Consider the following 19,664-nt stretch of genomic DNA (forward strand, 5'->3'; position numbering starts at 1 on the left):
TAGATGGCAGGAAAGTGGCAATGGTATAGTTAGTGGTCCTAAGTGTGAAGAAGAAGCCATCGTGGACTCTTGGAATGTTAGATATGAATGGGCTCAGAGAAAGGATTGGTCCTAACTCTGTTAGGACTCTAGCTTACAAGTAACAGAAACCCAGTTTCAACTGGCTAAAATCAAAAAGGGAACAAATTAATTATCAGAACACAAGAATAAGGATGTAGCTGGGACTCTGGAACATATAGATCCAGGGACTCTTAACAAGGCTGGGCCCTCTTCAGTCTCTCTACACCTTTCTTCTGCTCCTTTCAATATATCTGTGACCTGCTTTCTTCCTATCTTAGTCTCCATAGTCCAAAACACTGGTAGATAATTCCTGGGTGTCTTAGGTTAGAGGGTGTCCTAGCTCTTCTTTCCCTTCAGCTACCATTGCATCAATAAAATTTAGGTAAAAAATTATCATAAACCTAAAACCCCTAAATTTCCAGCTCTTGTAAAAGAGGAAAATGGAGAAAGAAATATAAAGAGAAAGCCACTATATAAATACTCAGAGCTGTTTCTTGATTCACTAACTAAATATTTTCATAGTTTTCAGGGCTGGTGCCAAAAAGATGTTCTGAAACAGTGAAGAAGACTGTGTTATTGGGAGTTAGGATGGCAGAGAGCTTGACAATCTCTACCTCCTTGGCTTTTAGTTATATTTCAATGTGCGCCCCCCCCCCCCCCCCCGCCAATTTGTGAAGTAGGTATTCTCAGCTCCATTTTTCAGATGAGGACGCTGAAAAGAGCTAAGACTCCAACTTAACCAGAGTTCGTCTAACGCCAGAGCTTATCAATAGCAACTCTTATTAATAAATCAACACAGACTGATGAATGATGAATGAAAAGCTCTGATGGGACGTGTCTGTTGATTTCTGGGATAACCACGGATCTCCTAGAGGTGGGACGGGGTGAGTGGCGTTGCCCTCCTTGCAATAATCACTGCCACTTTTTTTGTGCAGTTATGTATTAGATAACTGTGCCAGGTTTATAATCTCATTTAATCCTTAGGATAATCGTATGAGATTGATTCCATCATTCTCTCTATTTTTACGGGTTAGAACACTGAGCCTTTTCCCGAGCATTCTGTGAATAAATTCCTAGTAGCGAAATGCTTAATATAATGCTACAGTAATAAATTAACAAAGCTCTCTGCGGACCAACTGGGTTGAAACCCGTTTCCTGACACTTCCACCCCCTGCCGCTGAATGACGTCACGACCAACGCCACCTCTGTGTTCCTAGCCAAGTTCCACTTTTGCTATCTCGCGAGAAACCTGGTTTCTTCCGACCCCGTCTTGGACATGCGCACGGCGCAGGGTGCTTCGGCTGCCGCAGTTTGATGGTTTTATGTCAGTCTTGCTACCCTGAAGGTTTCACAGAGCTCTTCTTTCCCTTCAGCTACCGACATCTCGCGAGACCGGCTAGTCGGCCCGCCCTCCTGCGCCTGCGCAATTCTCTTCAAAGCAGAAGGTCGCGTTTGGAGGAAGTGGCGGCTTTCGGTCTCGTGACCGAGTCGCCGTTACTACTTTTCGGAAGCTCCTCTCGGCCGCTTGCCGGGACACTCTGCCGCCAAGATGCCACGAATTATGATCAAAGGGGGCGTGTGGAGGAACACCGAGGTGGGTCTCCTTTTCCCGCCGGTCGCTGCCCTCCGCCCTCTCCGACAGCTGTGCGCACGCGCGCGGGGGTTTGGGAGGCGAGGAGGATGCCCTGCGGGGTCTGCGCGGGGCCTCTGCGCGAGAGCGGACGCTCGGGGCCTTTACCTCGTCTGGCGGTGTGTTATCTCAGCGCCGCCAGGAAAGGGATCGAGATTTAACCACCTGGCGCTAAGCTCTGAGCTCACTGCGAGGCATCTGTTGGGCCCTTAGTGAATGTTTGTTGAATTGAGGGCGCGCCCCCTTCCTCCTTTGGAGGAACTCTAGCGGGGGAAATGGGACGTCAGCGAGAGTTGATTTCTGGGGCAACACCCTCTCAGTCGGTGCAACCCCTCCGTCTCTGGGACTCAAAAATAAAGCAGTTGCTGTGGCCACAACTTTGGTTTTCATTGACTCCCTTGCACTGGGAAAGAAACTTGAGTGCCAGGTTCGAAGAGCCCGTTTATGCACTCGTCGCTTTGCTTATCTGTTATCGAGGCATAACCTGTCTGTCCTCCCTACAGATCCCAAGGTCTCGCTCTTTCTTAACTTCCTGTTATTCTTGCCTTTCCCTGGATAGAAGCCAGGCAGAACAAACTGCCTGCCACAGTTTTTACTTTCAAAAAACGTAGTGGGTAATGCCTTGGGTGAGCCCAAGGGCAGTAGAACTGGAGTAAAATGGAAATTAAGTTTTAGTGCAGGTTGCATTCAGACTGCACTGAATTTACTAGTTCCCAGAATGCATCTTCAGGCACTCTGTTTACCTCTTGTGCCTGTGTTTTTACTGCTTGGCATCCTCCTGACCATCCTTCAAACCTAGTTCAGAAACACATCTTGGAATCTTTGCTCATCCGCCCTGTAAAAGTTAGTTGCATCCCCAGGAGTCTTGGGTACCTCTTTTGTCCATTTATTATAGTTTGTTTTGTTCTTTTGCAAGCATCATATCTTTCTGTGCGATGATGTATAAGTTTCTTAACCTCTTATCACCTCCGTTTCCTCATTTTTTTTTAAAGGAGATAATTCCTACTGCTCTTGAGGATTAAATGGGTTAAGACGTTGGGAGTATTTACAACAGAATCAGGCACATAGTAGTCATTCAGTAAGTGCTAGTTGTTGTTTCCCTCACCAGTCAGCATTGCAAAAGGACCTGGTCTTGGTAGACTTAGGACCTAGGATACTAGCCAACATGAAATAGGTTGTTTGGCAGATGTTTGGGTATGACTAGTAGGGTGGATGGATACCTGCTTATATATTTGATTGAAGTATAGCAGTACTTCAACAAAGTTACAGATAAATGCAGTGATAATTTATTCAGCTTGTGGTTAGGGAACCATATTGTTTAAATTGGAGAAGAGATTACTTCTTTTTTTAAAGATATATTTATTTTTTAGTTGCAGGTGGACACAATATCTTTATTTTATTTTTATGTGGTGCTGAGGATCAAACCCAGTGCCTCATGCGTGTTAGGCTTGCACTTTACCACTGAGCCACAGCCCTAGGCCCCCCACCCCCAAGATATTACTTCTAAGGGAGAGACACTTATACAGAATCAATTAACAGCACAATTTCTATGCAGTGTCAAAGCCCTGCAATCTTTTTAAAATTTTTTTAAAAATTAAATACCTTTATTTCTTGTTTTTACGTGGTTCTGGGGATCGAACCCAGTGCCTCACGCATGCTAGGCAAGTGCTGTACCACTGAGCCACAATCCTGTCCCAAAGCCCTGCAATCTTTTAAAAACTCTTCTGATAATGGGAGGGGAAATGAAGTACAGAGATTCAAATACAAGACATGTAGCTCAAGTTTGATGTGGAAAAATCCCCAAAGTAAAATATCCCAAGTGCATTAATCTGTGGCTTCATCATCCCTGGTGTCCGCGTCTTCGCTTCCCACGCTGTCCAGGGATTGGTGCATTGTATGTTGTATTGGGTGCCTTGGTAAAATAGTATTTAGAGACTACTATTGTATGTTTGTATTGGGTGAGCTGACTGGTGGGGTTGGAGAGAAATATTTAGTTTTTAGGTTGGACTTGAGATGTGAATTCTTGAGTCATTGTGCATGTTAAGGGACTGGAGAGGCAGTGCTGTGCATGACCAGAGTCCCAGGTTGTTTCTTTATTTTATTTATTTATATGCAGTGTTAAGAATCAAACCCAGTGCCTCACACATGCTAGGCAAGTGCTCTACCACTGAGCCACAACTCCAGTCCCCCAAGTTATTCTTGAGCTGTAGATGTATCTTGTTTGATTCTCTTTTCCCCAATACACAGACCTGTTTCAAGGTAGGTATTTAGGAAATGCTTCTTGAATGATTGTATAAATGAATGAACTAAACTTTTTTGAAGGGAAAGAGCTACAATGGAGAATACTTTTGCTAATCTGTCAGGAAGTAGTGTTGCTGAAAGTGGGCTGTTCCTATTTCCAGTTTGTTGAGGAATTTCTTCTTAGTTTTTAAATTTTATTCTTGCTTGCTGTTATTTTTATACTTTATTTCCGCCCCAATATTGAGGATGGAACCTAGGTGTGCTTTTTTCCTGAACTACATCCCCAGCCTGTTTCTAAAATTTTGAAACAGGGTTTTGCTAAGTTGCCAAGGCTTGCCTTGAACTTGTGATCCTCTTGCCTCTGCCTCCAGAGTTGCTGGGGTTATAGGCGAGAGCCAACACCCTGTCCCCCTTTTACCGTTATTTTTTATAACCTGAGGTTCCCTCTCCCCCTCAATCAAGAGTTAATTTAAATGTTGTCTTTTCTCATTTTGGATTTTGTGATTGAATGTACTCTCTCTGACAATTCTTTTAGGATGAAATTCTGAAAGCAGCAGTAATGAAATATGGGAAAAACCAGTGGTCTAGGATTGCCTCATTGCTGCATAGAAAATCAGCAAAGCAGTGCAAAGCCAGATGGTATGTACCAGTTAAAGAATGGAAAACAAAAAGTGACCTTGATTATGATGAGGCGAATATACAGTTCTTTGAATCGTCTCGAAGATGGCATCAGGATATAGAATGGGCAATGGGATTTTGGGCTTAACTGCTACTTGCTTCCTAGGCAAGACTTTTTTTCTATTTCCTTTACCCTGCCCCTGTTTTCTTCCAGTTAGGGATAAAAATACTTGAAACTAATTGATGGAGATCAAAGCTCCATTTTTAAATGTGTTAATGTGTTTGAGAGCACTTTGTGAAGCATAAAATCTTAAGGACAGATGGTCCCCAGCTTATAAATGGATTGTGTCCTAAAAGTTTATAAATTGGTTGCTTTAAGAATTATTTTCACAAAGAAATAAAAAAATGACATATAATGGTTAATTTTCTGAACAAACTTACAATAATTGAGTTTTCTCATAACAGAATTGAAATATTATATATTTCTACACTAAAATACTATGTAGGCCAATACTATATCTATGGTGTTACCTTTTAAATTGCAGGGAGGTGGCTGCATTAAATTGTTTATATTTGTTCTTGGTATGAGTGATATGATCCCAGACTCTACCCATCCGCTCCCAGAAAGAAACTTTGGTTGTACGAAGTGACTTAATTTCCTAGGCATTTGGATATAAGAAAGGATCAGAAGGTAGAAATTTGACTGCAGAGGTAGATGGTTCTTAGGAGGAAGAAGTGGTTTGGGTTTCTGTTTCTCTTAGTGGCACTAAGTTCTTGCTCTAGAGGTTGTGAGGACTTATGTCTTACTTGCCAGCCTCTCATCTAGCGAAGTACTAGATGCAAAAGGTGGGTTGAGAGTATATTAGAAAAGACAGAGGATGTCATAATATTTTATTTAAACTTAAAAGCATACCAGGCAAATGAAACAGCAGTTAGTGGGTATAATGAAATGCTTAAAGAAATAAGCCAACATTTTGTGAGAAAGCATGGGGAAGTATTATGAAAACTAGAAACACTAAAAAAATGAGGTAGTATTGTCTTTTTTCCAAATAATTTCAAAATCTCTAGTAAAAAAATAAATAAAAACAAGTGAGTTGAAAAAGAAGGCATATGATCATGTTTCAGTCAAATTTCCTTTTTAAAAATTTATTTATTTATTTATTTATTTTTTAGTTTTCGGTGGACACAACATCTTTATTTTTATGTGGTGCTGAGGATTGAACCCAGTGCCCCTCGCATGCCAGGCGAGCGCGCTACTGCTTGAGCCACATCCCCAGCCCCAAATTACCTTTTTAAAGTATTATGAATCTTACATAATTACAATACAGTAGAATGTAGTAAGATGGAGAATATTAAATGGCATAAGTTTACTACATAGTGAATAGTCTCTTGTCAAAAAAATGCACTTTAGTAATTGAAGGTTGAAAGCATGTTTTTCAAATAGTAGAAGTCAATGTATCTAGTGTGGAAATTAGATATTTATAGTAGGTGATTAATGTATAAAATACTATCTTTTTAATAGGTATGAATGGCTGGATCCAAGCATTAAGAAAACAGAATGGTCCAGAGAAGAAGAGGAAAAACTCTTGCACTTGGCTAAGTTGATGCCAACTCAGTGGAGGACTATTGCTCCAATAATTGGAAGAACAGCAGCCCAGTGCTTGGAACACTATGAATTTCTCCTGTAAGCGAATATTCAAAATCAGTTAAAATATGTGTATATGTTAATGAGACTGAACAAACTTTTAGCATTTCCTGTCTTTTAAGTTTTAATTATAGATGTGACTGAAATCAGAGGAGCTAAAGCTGTTGGGCTCTATATTTCAGATGTCATGTGGTTGATTAAAACTATGTCTTTTAGTGTACACTTTTTATTTAAAAGAATAAAAGTATACAGGTCACACATGTTCATAATAGAAAATTTGGGGAAAAAAATAATAGCAAAAGAACAAATGAAAGTCACCCATAATCATACTGCTGAGAATGAACTATTAGAGCATTTGTGTTTTTGTTGGTGTTTGTGTTTGTATGGCTGCACTGTGTTTGCAATTAAGGGGCTGCTTGGATCCTGTTTTATAGTGAATTAAAGCACTCTCTGAAATTAGAGAATTTTAATACTATTTATTTCAGATGAAGCAGTGACAGAATTGCTTTATTAATGCTCATTTATTGAGCATTTCGAGATTGCTGGAATGTACCCAACTACTACATACATCTGTAAAGCTGTTTATTTTTTTGTTTATTTTTTGGTGGTGGGGAAGGAGAACCAAGTGGTATGATAACTCTGAGTAACTCATCCAAGCTTTTTTTTAGGGACAAAACTGCCCAAAGAGACAATGAAGAGGAAACAACAGATGATCCACGAAAACTTAAACCTGGAGAAATAGATCCAAATCCAGAAACAAAACCAGCACGGCCTGATCCAATTGATATGGATGAGGGTGAGTGTATGCTTGTGAGAGATTAGTTTCTTTGATATAGACTCCTCAGGCCTCTTAAACTTTTAAAATTCCTTTCTGAACTCTTGTGACTTTTCAGAATTCTATTATTAGTTGTTATTGTAAGTATCTTTTCAAATATCTCTAATATATTCTATTATAGAATAGTTGTTCTTTTGGATAGTTCCTTTTGTCTTCCATTTTTTCAATTCATTTAATATCTTAAGCAGTGTAACCAAACTGTGCAGATTCCCAAAAGTATGAGGTTCTATTTCTCATTCTTTTATCCAACAGGTCAGGATATTGGACCTCAGTTCTTCTTTGTCTTTAGACAGATCATTTAATCTCTGTGAGAAGGCAATACCATAAGACTGTGATGGAGATTTTTTGTTGATTTTGTGAGATGTTGAACCAAGAATCAGAGGAATTGGACTTAGATCCACGTCTGCTGCTTATTAACTATTTAACCTAATGTCCTGTAAAGTTGGAATAGCTCAAGGAGGGTAAATAGGTGACTAAGGTCACATAGCTAGCAAGTGTTGAACCTGGTTTTAAACCTAGTTTCTCCTTTATGCTACACCGTATTTATGTTTTTTTTTTTTTTTTTTTTTCTTATTTTAAGCACTAGGGTATATCTTACATACCTTGCTTGGAAAGAATCTTAGTTGTTCTCTTTGTTTTTGCAGATGAACTTGAGATGCTTTCTGAAGCTAGAGCCCGCCTGGCTAATACTCAGGGAAAGAAGGCCAAGAGGAAAGCAAGAGAGAAACAATTGGAAGAAGCAAGGTGTGGTTTTCTCAGTTCATTTTCAATAAATGGTCTGTTCGTTCTTAAGCCCATTAAAATTAGATTATTTATCAGTGCTGTTTAGTGAATAATAATCTTACTTGTCCTTTTTTCTATATTGCTTCCTTATTACTCTAAAAAAAACTTGCTGTTCCCCCCAACAACCATTTTAGAGTAATTACAGAAAAACATTATATGTGTTTAAAAATTTTTGAAGACATGTCGGAAGTAATGCACAGTTAACCTAGTATTTGATCTGTTAGTATACCAAAGCTTCATCTGTTATAGCATCTTGGAGTCAAGTGACTGGAGGACACAGATGACTAACTTTTTCATGACTGCCAGTTGGTTTTTCTTAGTAGGGCACCGACTATGAAATAAGAAACTTGGCTGAGCATGGAGTACATAAGCCTTGAACGAAATTTTAGGCTTTTGTAGAAATCTTTGTTAAATAATTAGTGATTATTAGCTAAATTATGGAATCAACCCAGATGCCCACAATAGATGAAATGATTAAGAAATTGTGGCATATATACAAGGGAGTTACATGCAGCCATAAAACAGAATGAAATTATGGCATTTGTTGGTAAATGGATGGAAATGGAGAATATCATGCTAAGTGAAATTAGCCAAACTCAGAAAATCAAAGGTCGAATGTTTTCTCATATGTAGAAGCTAGAGTAAAATAAAGAAAAGGGGGAGGGAAGGATAGTGTAATGTAAAGGACCAGTCAAATATAAATTAAAGAAAGTAGAGAAAGGAGAATGGGAGTGGCAAGAGAAAAGGAAGAGGGAAAAGCAGGGGTCAGGGGATAATGAACTGAAATCAATTTCTATGCACATTCGAGATTGCTGGAATGTACCCAACTACTACATACATCTGTAAAGCTGTAATTTTAAAAAATGAGTGAATATATCTTAGGCATTGTCTTTTACTCAGGATTTTGTGATTTTGTTCCACTTTCTTCTGTTTGCTTTTTATTGGTAAATCTGTAATTAATATTCTTCATGGCCCAGAAACCAAGATGAAGTTGATAGACCATCTGGACTGTATAACAGCTTATTAACTTTTGGGATTCAGGCATTGGAGTAACTGCCTGGCCTTCACAGTGCCTTTTGTGGTCCTCAAGCTAGCCAGGAAGTACTTCCTGACATGATGAATATCATTGTGTTGATGGTTTCATCAGTAATGGCTTTGAAGTGCCATATGCTGAGATAGAGTATTATTTCATTCCTGAGGATGCTATGCTATTGGCATAGCTGGCCAGTCACTAGTCTAGTATAATTAACTTTTGATGGGAGTATGACTGGCTTGGGATAGTGAACACAAACCCAGAGAGTAGCTAAATTTTCTATTAGGCCTCAGTCACTGGGATAGAACCCAGTGTAAGTGCTCTACCACTTTCTATGCTTTATACTTTTTAGGGTTAAGAATGTAAAGTTGAAAAAAATTATTTTTCCATTTTTGTTTGGAAGAATTGTTTGGAAGATTGTTGGGAGACCTAATTTTTAGAGCCTATTAGCCATGTGGGTGGGCAAGGGTTATAGCAGATGCACTTGTGAAAAATCAAAGTTTGGCTAACATCGATTGCTTTCAATATATTTTTGCAGATTTTAACTCTACAATTTCTTGTAGGTTTTCTTGTAGAATGAACACATTTTTCTAAGTTGTGTTGTACATACAGGTTGGATTGGCTTGTATGCAAAGTGCATGCAGGACTATTTAAATGTTAAATTACAAGTCTAATAACTTAAAAGCGTTTTTACTGATTGTGAAAGTAATATGCTTTTAATTCCAGTACCTGTTAATATTTATATTTTGAGGACATGACTGGTATAATATGCATTTGCTATAAGGATTTGTGATATTCAATTAACAATATGTGGTAAAGGTTTTCTAATGTGATTTGAAGTCTTTGTTTCCATTATTTAAAGAACAAGATTAATATTTGGAATATATTCTTCCAAAACTTTCTCTCAATATAGATGTATTTTTGTGTGTACATAAACCCACCTACATTTATTTATACATATGAGAGGTCAGCTGTTAATCTTATTTGGTTCTCTTGTAATTTTTTTTTTAAATCAAGTGCAAACTTTTATTATTTTTTTATTTTTATTTTTTTGTGGTGCTGGGATTGAACCCAGAACCTTGTGCATGTGAGGCAAGCACTCTACCAACTGAACCATGTCCCCAGTCCTGTAACTGTTTCTTTGTAATATGTTTATCTAATTTTTTTCTTGGAAACTGGACATTTATTTTAGTTGATATATTGTAGCAATTCTGGGTACTGCCCCTTCCTATCTCTATTTATTGTTAGTTGCTTGCTTATTTGTTTGGTGAACCAACCTCATTATTTTAGTGGTCTGTTCTCTGCTTCCTTCCCTCCTGGCAAGAAATGTGGTCTCTGATGCTGCTTCTTAGGGAGGGGCAATCTTGGATATGCCCATGTTTTCAGGGATGGCATGTTTTGGGCAGGGATCTCTTTGACTTCTCTTTCTCTGACTATACGTAGCTGTGTGCGTATTATTTTTAGCAGTGTCCCGGGGTATAAATTGTTCCACAGCCTGATCCAGGTCAGTTTGGGCTCCTTTGAAGGGATAGTACCTGGAATCAGTGTTGAAGATTTGTTCTGACTCCAGGAGGGTTCCTTACAGCTTTCTCTTTCAGTTTCTCTCTGGCCAACTAGTGGGCCTATAGTTGTGCCTATATCTCCAGTGAATTTGTTAGTTTCTTTCTTTTTTTAAAAAAAACATTTTTTGGTTGTAGATGGACACAATACTTTTATTTTGTTTATATAGTTTTTTCTTTTTTTAATGTGGTACTGGATAGAACCCAGTGCAAGTGCTCTACTACTAAGCCACGATCCCAGCCCAAATTTGTTAGTTTACTAATTGCCTTTTACCACAATTGCCACTGTTTTTGAGAGTATCCTTAGATTAGAACTTCTCTATACTCTACAGATGAAGTCATTTCCTTTGGAAGGAGCTCTTCTGTTCTGTGACCTGCTTCTTTCCCAGGGCTCTGACAATGCAAGTGTCTGAGTAGTGACACTCCTCCTTTATGAACTGAGTGCTTGGTGGGCAGTGGGAGCATGATGTGATGTGTAGTAGCCCAGTTCTCCTTGTGTTGTCTTTCTCAGCATGGAACACTCATCCCAAAAGCTGGGGCAAGTAGTAGTCTCAGCAATACTCTGCCCAAGGTGGCACTGTTTGGGTGAAACAGGGGAGCTCTACTTCTCAGTCATTCTTGATGGTATTCAGCTTCTGCAAGTGGGTGTCTGGTGGCAGGGTAAGAAATTCTGATGTCCTGCTTTTCCTGAAGTGAAAGCCCTAACACTGGGAGCTGGTAGGAAGAGGGAACCTTACATTCTTGGCTGTGTGGAATGATGTTTCTTTCTCCTTGAGCTGGAGGGGTAGGAGACAGTGGGTCTCTTTTCAGCTGCTATACTTTTATTTGCTTTTTTTTTAAAAATATTTTTTTGTTGTTGATGGACTTTATTTTATATATTTATATATGGTGCTGAGAATCAAACCCAGTCCCTCACACATGCTAGGCAAGTGCTCTACCACTGAGTCACAACCCTGACCCCTTTTGTTTGCTTTCTTGCTGAGTTTAAGTAAATTTTCTTGAATTAAATTTATATTTTTGGCCATATTTCATTAAGATCCTTTCCAAAACTTTAATTGGTTATTTTTTGTCGTTGTTTTTCTTTTGTGGTGCTGGGGATTGAACCCAGCGCCTCACACATGCTGGGCATGTGCCTTACCAGCCAGCCACATCTGTAGTCCCAAGATTAGTTTGTTTTTGGTGGTACTGGGGATTGAACCTAGGATATTGAGCATGCTAGCCAAGTGCTATCCATTGAATTACATCCCCAGCTCTAGTTGTTTTTTCATCAGTGCCTTTGGGGATAGGGATTTATGGACTTCCTCATGCACTCACACTGGGAATCACCTTTATATATACTGTTTTGTGACTTGTTTTCCTTCCTTTTAATATTTGGAGCAACTTTTCTTGTCATTAAATCATTAAAGTTATAGCATCATGGGAAAGTTCAAAGAAAAAAAGTTTTCTTTTTTAGATGGAATTCCACCTTCACTGACAATCATGGTTAAATTTTGGTGGACATCCTTCACATCATCCCCATATTCACTGATAGGTAATTTTTGCATGTTGCTCTTTAGTGTGTAAACAATTTTTACGCACTTGGGCCTCTTGACATGTCTGTTAGAGGAGATGTATGTCTTTTCTAAAGGTTACATAGATGGCTGTATAATATCCTGTCTTATAGGCATGTTACAGATTCATTTAATTAATTTCTTATTGATGGATGTTTAGATTATGTCCAGTTATCTACTATTACGAACAGTCTTCTCATTAAGTCCTTGCTCATGTTCTGATTTATTTCCTTAGGCTAGAGGCTAAGAAGTAAAATTGCTGGGTATGAAAAACCTTAGGCTTTTAATACATATTTCTAAATTTGTTTTGGAGAAAGCTGTCCCAGTTTATTTTCTCATTACCTTTTTGGGAGGCTTTCTACTTTTTATACCTTTCTCACTAAAATAAGTGGGATGGTATCAATTAGATATACAAATGGTGCCTATTAATTTGTGATTCTTTATCAAATAAAACTTTGTTATTTTCATTTGTTCTCCCCCACCCTTTGGAGCATTGACTTTTTATATTTAATCATTTCTAATATTAATTGCAAATATTTTCCCTATAATTTGCCTTTTTATTTCATTTTTGGTTTTTATAGTGCTGCTGTTGTAAAAATTAGATTTTAAATCTGTTGATATTTTTCTTTGACTTTAATTTATATTGAGCAAGTACATTCTTATCCAGAGATAGGATACCTAATTACATATCGTTTGTTCTGATTTTTCATGTTGCTTTATGTGCATATATGTGTGTGTACACCTTTAAATCAAAACTGGGATTTGTTTTGGTGAACAGTATGAGATGATGGTTTACAATAAATATTTCTATCTCAAATAACCAGGTCGTTTTCTTAACTCTGTTGGATAATCCATCTTTGCCCCATGATACATGATTTTCAAGGTGATTTTGTATTCTTTTTCTTCAGGCGTCTTGCTGCCCTTCAAAAAAGAAGAGAACTTCGAGCAGCTGGCATAGAAATTCAGAAGAAAAGAAAAAAGAAGAGAGGAGTTGATTATAATGCTGAAATCCCATTTGAAAAAAAGCCTGCTCTTGGTTTTTATGATACTTCTGAGGAAAATTACCAGTCCCTTGATGCAGATTTTAGGAAATTAAGACAACAGGATCTTGATGGGGAGCTAAGATCGTAAGTTGCCTTTCTGATCTGGAAATAGAAAGGTATAATGGGAATTTTGTATTGTTATTGTCAGAGCCAAATTTTTATGATTTAGCAAAATGTGGCCTGCTTATGCTGTTTTTATGTAATGTGTTCACCTTTCTGAGAAAACAAGTGTGACCCTGTCTCTCATTTTGTTAGCACAGAATGCTGTGTTGTTGATTTATAGTGGTTGGTTCTTTGTGGATTTGAACCCAGGGGTGAATATCACTGAGCTACACCCCCAGCCTGTTTTTCTTTTGTATTTTGAGACAGTGTCTCAGTAATTGATGAGGGTCTCACAAGTTGCTGAGGCTGGCTTTGAATTTGAGATTCTCCTGCTTCAGCCTCCTGTCTGTGGGATTATAGGTGTGCAGCACCACAACCAGGTCTTAGTTGACTATTTACTCACTAAATCACATCTTAACATTTAGGTACAATTGTGGACAAATCAGATGTTTTACTAATAGCCTGAAAAAAAATCTGTTAATATCTGGACTGGTATGTTTTTTGAGTAAAAACTTTACCATGTTTTTATTAAAATGAAATTAAAAGAAAAATCTTACCAATGTTTTCCATTCTTAAGTTTCCCACTTGATGGGGATAAGTATGTATATTTATAAATGTTTATGTCTTAGAGTACAGAGGATTCATCTGTTTTTTTTTTTTTAAACCTCTTTTTTTGGACACAATATCTTTATTTATTTTTATGTGGTGCTGAGGATTGAACCCTGTGCCTCATGCGTGTGAGGCAAGCACTCTACCACTGAGCTATAACCCCAGCCCCATTTCACCTACTTTTAAGAGTTTTTTTTTTTTTTTTACAAAGTTTTCTTAAATCTTAAATCTGCTTAATATAGGGAGAATATTTTATACTTGTCAAAGAAGTTTTTGTTTGCTTCTCTCTGTTTACTTTCCATTTCTGTTTACATGAACAGTTCCTAAGCAGATATCAGCCACTGTAAAATAGGATTTACTTGAATGTACTTGATTGTATATATTTTTCAAAGCAGGACCTTGCTTTATGGGCCCTATGAATAAAGAGATTAAAGAGGAAAACTCATTGTTTGGAAGGAGTAGACTAGCTGGGGGGAAAAGAAAACAGGCAGAAGGAAAGAAGGTATAGGAGCTTTGAAAGACTGCTTTGATCCTGGCTTTAGGCTTCTAACAACTTTTGGGTGTGTTTTTCAGTAATACCCTTTTAAAAAATTGTATACTTTAAAAATCAACAATATAATAACAATATTAAGGAGAAATTTAAAATTCATGTTTTTATTTCATCTCCTTTACTGTTCCTTTTTTGTGCATTCATCTTATGTGCACACATATTTTTATGTGAATATAATCACAATATAGGAATTGTGGTTTTTTTGCCCTTATACGTGATGTTTTGCATATTTGTTATCACAGGTTGTGTTATCTTCAGGTTATGTTTTAATTTTTAGTACTTAATGTATCCCCTTAATAATTTTATTACTATTTGAGTTTTCATTTTTGAATATACTAACAGCTTGTGTATATTATTTTTGCTTTTTTAAGTTATTTTCTTTAGAAATAAGATTGTTTTTCAAAGGATATGAATAATTAAATGGATTTTGCTGTTATTGCCAAGGTATAACTTAAAATCTCTTCTTCTCTATCTTGATTCATTATAGTGAAAAAGAAGGAAGAGATAGAAAAAAAGACAAACAGCATTTAAAAAGGAAAAAAGAATCTGATTTGCCATCAGCTATTCTTCAAACTAGTGGTGTTTCTGAATTTACTAAAAAGAGAAGCAAACTAGTTCTTCCTGCTCCTCAGGTAATCTGATAAAAATAGTTTTTTTATTTTATGAATTACAAGCTCATTTCGTTTATTCAGCAAATATTTGAGGGCCTTTTTTTCAGGCTTATTATGAGTGCCCTTAAGAAATTAGTGTAATGAGTGAGCCACGTGTGTAATGATAAATTATTGTGGTATAATATGATAAATAAGCAACAGCTTCTCTGTGTAAGTTAGTATATGAAGTCTTAAACTGCTCATGATGGTTTAATAAGTAGTTGTTAACACTCAGCAATTTGTCACCAGCTATGGCTCTTGGCCACTTATTTGTAGTTGATCAGGATAGGTATGGTCTGGCTTGGTGAAATTCAAGCTGCTTTCTTTCAGGGTGTGTTTTGTTATATCATGTTTTTCTTTTTGAAAGAAAAGAAATGGGCTGGGGTTCTGGTTCAGTGGTAGAGTAATTGCCTAGCACTTGTGAGGCACTGGGTTTGATCCTCAAAACCACATAAAAAAATAAAGTTTATATTGTATCCATCTATATCTTAGAAACACACACACACACTAAAAATATTTTTGTGTATGTGCGTGCGTGTGTGTGTGCGTGCGTGTATATATGAGAAACAGCTCTGAAAAGTCAGTGTGGGAATTGTGGAAAAGAAAAATACAAATATTTCCTCATTCAGTTTATTATAGTCCTTTGACTTAGTAATAGTTGGTCAGAAACAAGGGAACTTTGAGTAACCTCTTGTTTTGAGTAGTATAGCTCTTCAGAATCAGACAGGTTTAACGGAGTAGAGGTAAGGACTTAGGAGACCAGCAGAGTTTGTTTCCCCAGAAGTCTTTTGGCTGCCTCAACAAAAGACTTGTGGGCATGAACATAATTGAATTTTGTCATATGTTGCTCTTTCTAGTAGTATTTTTAAGTTTAATTTTGTCTGAAAATTTCCCCTTAACACCCCTTAGAATATTTATTTTGGCAAAATTACCTTTAGATTTTCTTAAGGATCTTGTGATTCAGTAGACTCTCTGATATTTTTATATAGTATTTTTCCTTCCCATATGGATAGTTTTGTACAAAAACTATTATTTTATGTTCTTGGTACATAAGCATATTAGTTTGAAAGAATTTCAGTATGGCAATATAGCAGTTGTAGCTTGATTCTGTATCATAGATGAATTTTATCCCCATGGCATGTAGGAAAGGCTTTTAAAATTTTTAAAATAGAAATTTTTTTTTTTTTTGCGGGGGTACTGGGGATTAAACTCAGGAACACTCAACCACTGAGCCACATCTCCAGCCCTGTTTTGTATTTTATTTAGATACAGGGTCTCTGAGGTGCTTAGTGCCTCACTGTTACTGAGGCTGGCTTTGAACCCGCGATCCTCCTATCTCAGCCCCACTGAGCTGCTGGGATTACAAGCGTGCACACCACACCTGGCTTAAAAATAGAAATTTTAAAGTCAAAAAAGTTAGGGGTAGTGCAGTGACCCTGTGTGTTCTATATAGCTTCAGCAATTTATCTTTCTAGAATATGGAAATTTTAATCTGTGTTGGTCCTCAGTTAAAATGCTGCTTACTGTGATAATTGTGTCTTTTTAGATTTCAGATGCAGAACTTCAGGAAGTTGTAAAAGTAGGCCAAGCAAGTGAAATTGCACGTCAGACTGCTGAGGAATCTGGCATAACAAACTCTGCTTCCAGTACTCTTTTGTCTGAGTACAATGTCACCAACAATAGCATTGCTCTTAGAACACCCCGAACGCCAGCTTCCCAGGACAGAATTCTGCAGGTATGGTGTCACATAGTAGAGGAGCCTTTTGCGTTCATTATTATATTTAAGGTATCATAAAGGAGAACACTAAGTGGTTTGGTTTTGTTTCTTTCAGGGTCTCAGCAGTTTGAAACTGAGTCCTGAATGAATAGATCCTGAAACATTTGTCTAGTAGAGAAGCTAAATCAGCAGATTCAGTTATTAGGTGATTTTATTTCTACATTATTATAACAATTTTGAATCAAGTCCTTCTACCTTCACTAGTCTTTTATACCTGTCAGTAAAGCACAGGATTTAAATTTTTCACATTGCCTAGCAATCCTGGCAAGAAATGAGTTGTATGTGCAGTGATTTTAGAAACTGCCTTGCATTTTCTCATTGGCTTGACATCATATGTCAGTGGTAATAATTTCATCACTCTCCCTCACACATGGTATATCCACAGCTCTTTGTGTTCCACAGGTGTCTGTATGCCAGAGACAGATTTTTCTCAAACCTGGAAAACACTATTGAGAATTTTGGTATCCTTACATCTCATTTTCTTTTCTCTCATAGTCAGAAACATAATTTCAAGGTCTTGATCCAAGAATCAATGGTTGTGTAAGGCTTAGTAAGAAAAACAATTGTGCCCCTCATTGCTTGCTCTGTAGAGGTACCAATTACAATTCTTTGTTTTTATTTTCGTATTGCTAAGATACTTGTGACTTCATTGTTTTGTTGTTTCTCCGTATAGAATTTGGACGTTTGTCCCTATGTCTCAGTCATGCATATAGACTTTTTCAGTTCTCTCATTGTCAATTATAGTACCATCGTCCATTACAGTTAAAATATAGTTTTGGTTCATGGTTGGATTTATGACTCTGTAAACCTTGTTTATTCCTGAATCATGATGTGCCTTATAACATATGTTATGTAAATACATATTTGTATATAATATATAGCATAATACTGTGCTTTGTTGTACAGCATTTTGTATTGGAGTTCACATTTGTTTTACTCAGGTAATGAATTTTTTGAATACTTAGCATTAATTGAATTATAGACTGTATATGCTGTCAGTCTCCTGTGTTCTGGTCAGACTTCATATAATCTCATCTTTCTAAAGGTTACCAGCAGTCAAGCCAGGGTACCTAACAGGATAACTGGCTGGCTACCCATCTGCATAAGAAATAAATGTAAAAGGGAAAAATGAATTTTATGCAATTTTGTCAAACTGGAGAGAAGCAGTTAAGATTGTATCTCCTCTCTCTCTCTCTCTCTCTCTCTCTCTTTTTAATATTTATTCTTTTAGGTGTAGATGGACACAACACAATGCCTTTATTTTTATGTGGTGATGAGGATTGAACCTGGGTCCCACCCGTGCTAGGCAAGTGCTCTACCGCTGAGCCACAATCCCAGCCCCTGTTATCTTCTTTTGTTAGTCACATAGAAGCTTACAGAAGCAGTTAAAATTTATAGAAACAAAAGCCAGGAGGTGAAATTTCGCAGATATAGCTAGGCAGTGTTGGCTAGGAAACACAGGGGCTAGTTTTTTGTTTCCATTCACAGCATGAGGAAGCTCAGGAGCTAAACCTTTTTCAGAGGTTTTAATTTCAAAAGGTCTGTATTTTATAACAAAGTCTTTCCTAGAACTTTGAGATGCTCTAATTAGGACCAATAACTCACTGGATCTTGTTTACAGCATGATTTTTATTGTTATTTTAAATTTTTTTTTCAATTTCCCTTCACTGTCCCTGTAGAAAATCCCTTAGGTTCTCTTTCTTCTGGTTCCCATGACTTTGGCTTTCTTGGTTTATTCTCTTGTTAATGAAGCATAATATCCTTCACTAGCTTTCTGAGAAAGGATTCATGGAAGGTAGATTTTTTTTTAAAATTTAGTTTGTGTATATAAATAAAAATTGTATATATTTTTGGTGCTTAGCATGATGTTTTTGATATGTGTATATATTTTAGAATGGCTAAATTAAGTTATTTAACATTACCTCATGTACTATTTTTTTTTTTGTGATGAGAACACTTAAAAATCTATTTTGTTAGCGGTTTTCAAGTTATTCACTAGAGTCATCATGATGTACAGTAGATCAGTATATTTCTTGTGTTTAACAGAAATTTCGTTTCGGGTTCTCCCATCCCTTAGCCTCTGGTAACCATTGTTTTTCTTTCTAAAAGTTTAACATTTTCAAATAATATCATGGGGTATTTGTCTTTCTGTGCCTAGCTCATTTCAATTAACATGATGTTCTCAGTTTCGTCAGTGTTCCAAATGCTAGGATTTCTTTTTTAAGGCTGAATAATGTTCTTTGTGTATATGCCACATTTTAAAGATTCCTTCCTCTGTTGATAGATATTAAGGTTGATTTCTGTATCTTCTGGCTTCCCCTATGGCTGTGTTATTCAGATTATTAGTAGGAAAGCTAGTTCCTCTTTCTCTGGAAGTGTTTGTGATCTCCTTTTTCACATCCTTAGTTTTTTGTGTGGATCTTTCTCAGTCACTCTGCTAAGTATTTGGTGGATCTTTTAATTCTAGAGACTTGTGGCCTTTAATTCTTTTTTATTTTATTTATTTTTTTTTGGTACCAGGGATTGAACTTGAGGGCACCCAACCGCTGAGCCACATCCTCAGCCCTATTTTGTATTGTTCATTTAGACACAGACTGAGTTGCTTATTGCCTCACTGTTGCTGATGCTGGCTTTGAACTTGTAATCCTCCTGTCTCAGCCTCCTGAGCTGCTGGGATTACAGGTGTGCACCACCGCACCCGGCTTGTGGCCTTTAATTCTTGAAAATTAGTTTGAATTAAAAAAAAAAAAATCTTCCTTTTCATCAGTCACTTTACAGACCTCCAACTTTTGTCTTCTTTCCCCTCTAGATGATTTTCTGTGATATCTAGGAGCTTTTTAAAAACATGTTTAGTGTTTTTTTAACATCCATTCTTATTTCATGAACATCTTCTCTTCTCTGGGACTGTTGGTAATCATGATTTTGTTTTAATTTTACAAGGTTTTTCCCTTTTTATAATCTCTTAAGTGTTTTGTTTCC

General features: G+C 37.1%; 1 protein-coding gene across 1 annotated transcript in view; it reads left to right on the plus strand.

Moving 5' to 3' along the window:
• The first annotated feature begins 1,472 nt into the window (after window positions 1–1,472).
• Window positions 1,473–19,664, plus strand: part of CDC5L (cell division cycle 5 like) — a 48,506-nt gene continuing 30,314 nt past the window's right edge. Inside the window, exons 1-8 of the mRNA XM_081295572.1 lie at window positions 1,473–1,654; window positions 4,467–4,570; window positions 6,072–6,233; window positions 6,863–6,990; window positions 7,674–7,773; window positions 12,863–13,081; window positions 14,746–14,890; window positions 16,455–16,643. Of these exons, the coding sequence (XP_081151698.1) occupies window positions 1,610–1,654; window positions 4,467–4,570; window positions 6,072–6,233; window positions 6,863–6,990; window positions 7,674–7,773; window positions 12,863–13,081; window positions 14,746–14,890; window positions 16,455–16,643 (1,092 nt within the window). The 5' untranslated portion in view covers window positions 1,473–1,609. The remainder of the gene's footprint in view (window positions 1,655–4,466; window positions 4,571–6,071; window positions 6,234–6,862; window positions 6,991–7,673; window positions 7,774–12,862; window positions 13,082–14,745; window positions 14,891–16,454; window positions 16,644–19,664) is intronic.

This window comes from Spermophilus citellus (genome assembly GCF_964194105.1).
Source record: "Spermophilus citellus genome assembly, chromosome: 5".
Lineage (NCBI taxonomy): Eukaryota > Metazoa > Chordata > Mammalia > Rodentia > Sciuridae > Spermophilus > Spermophilus citellus.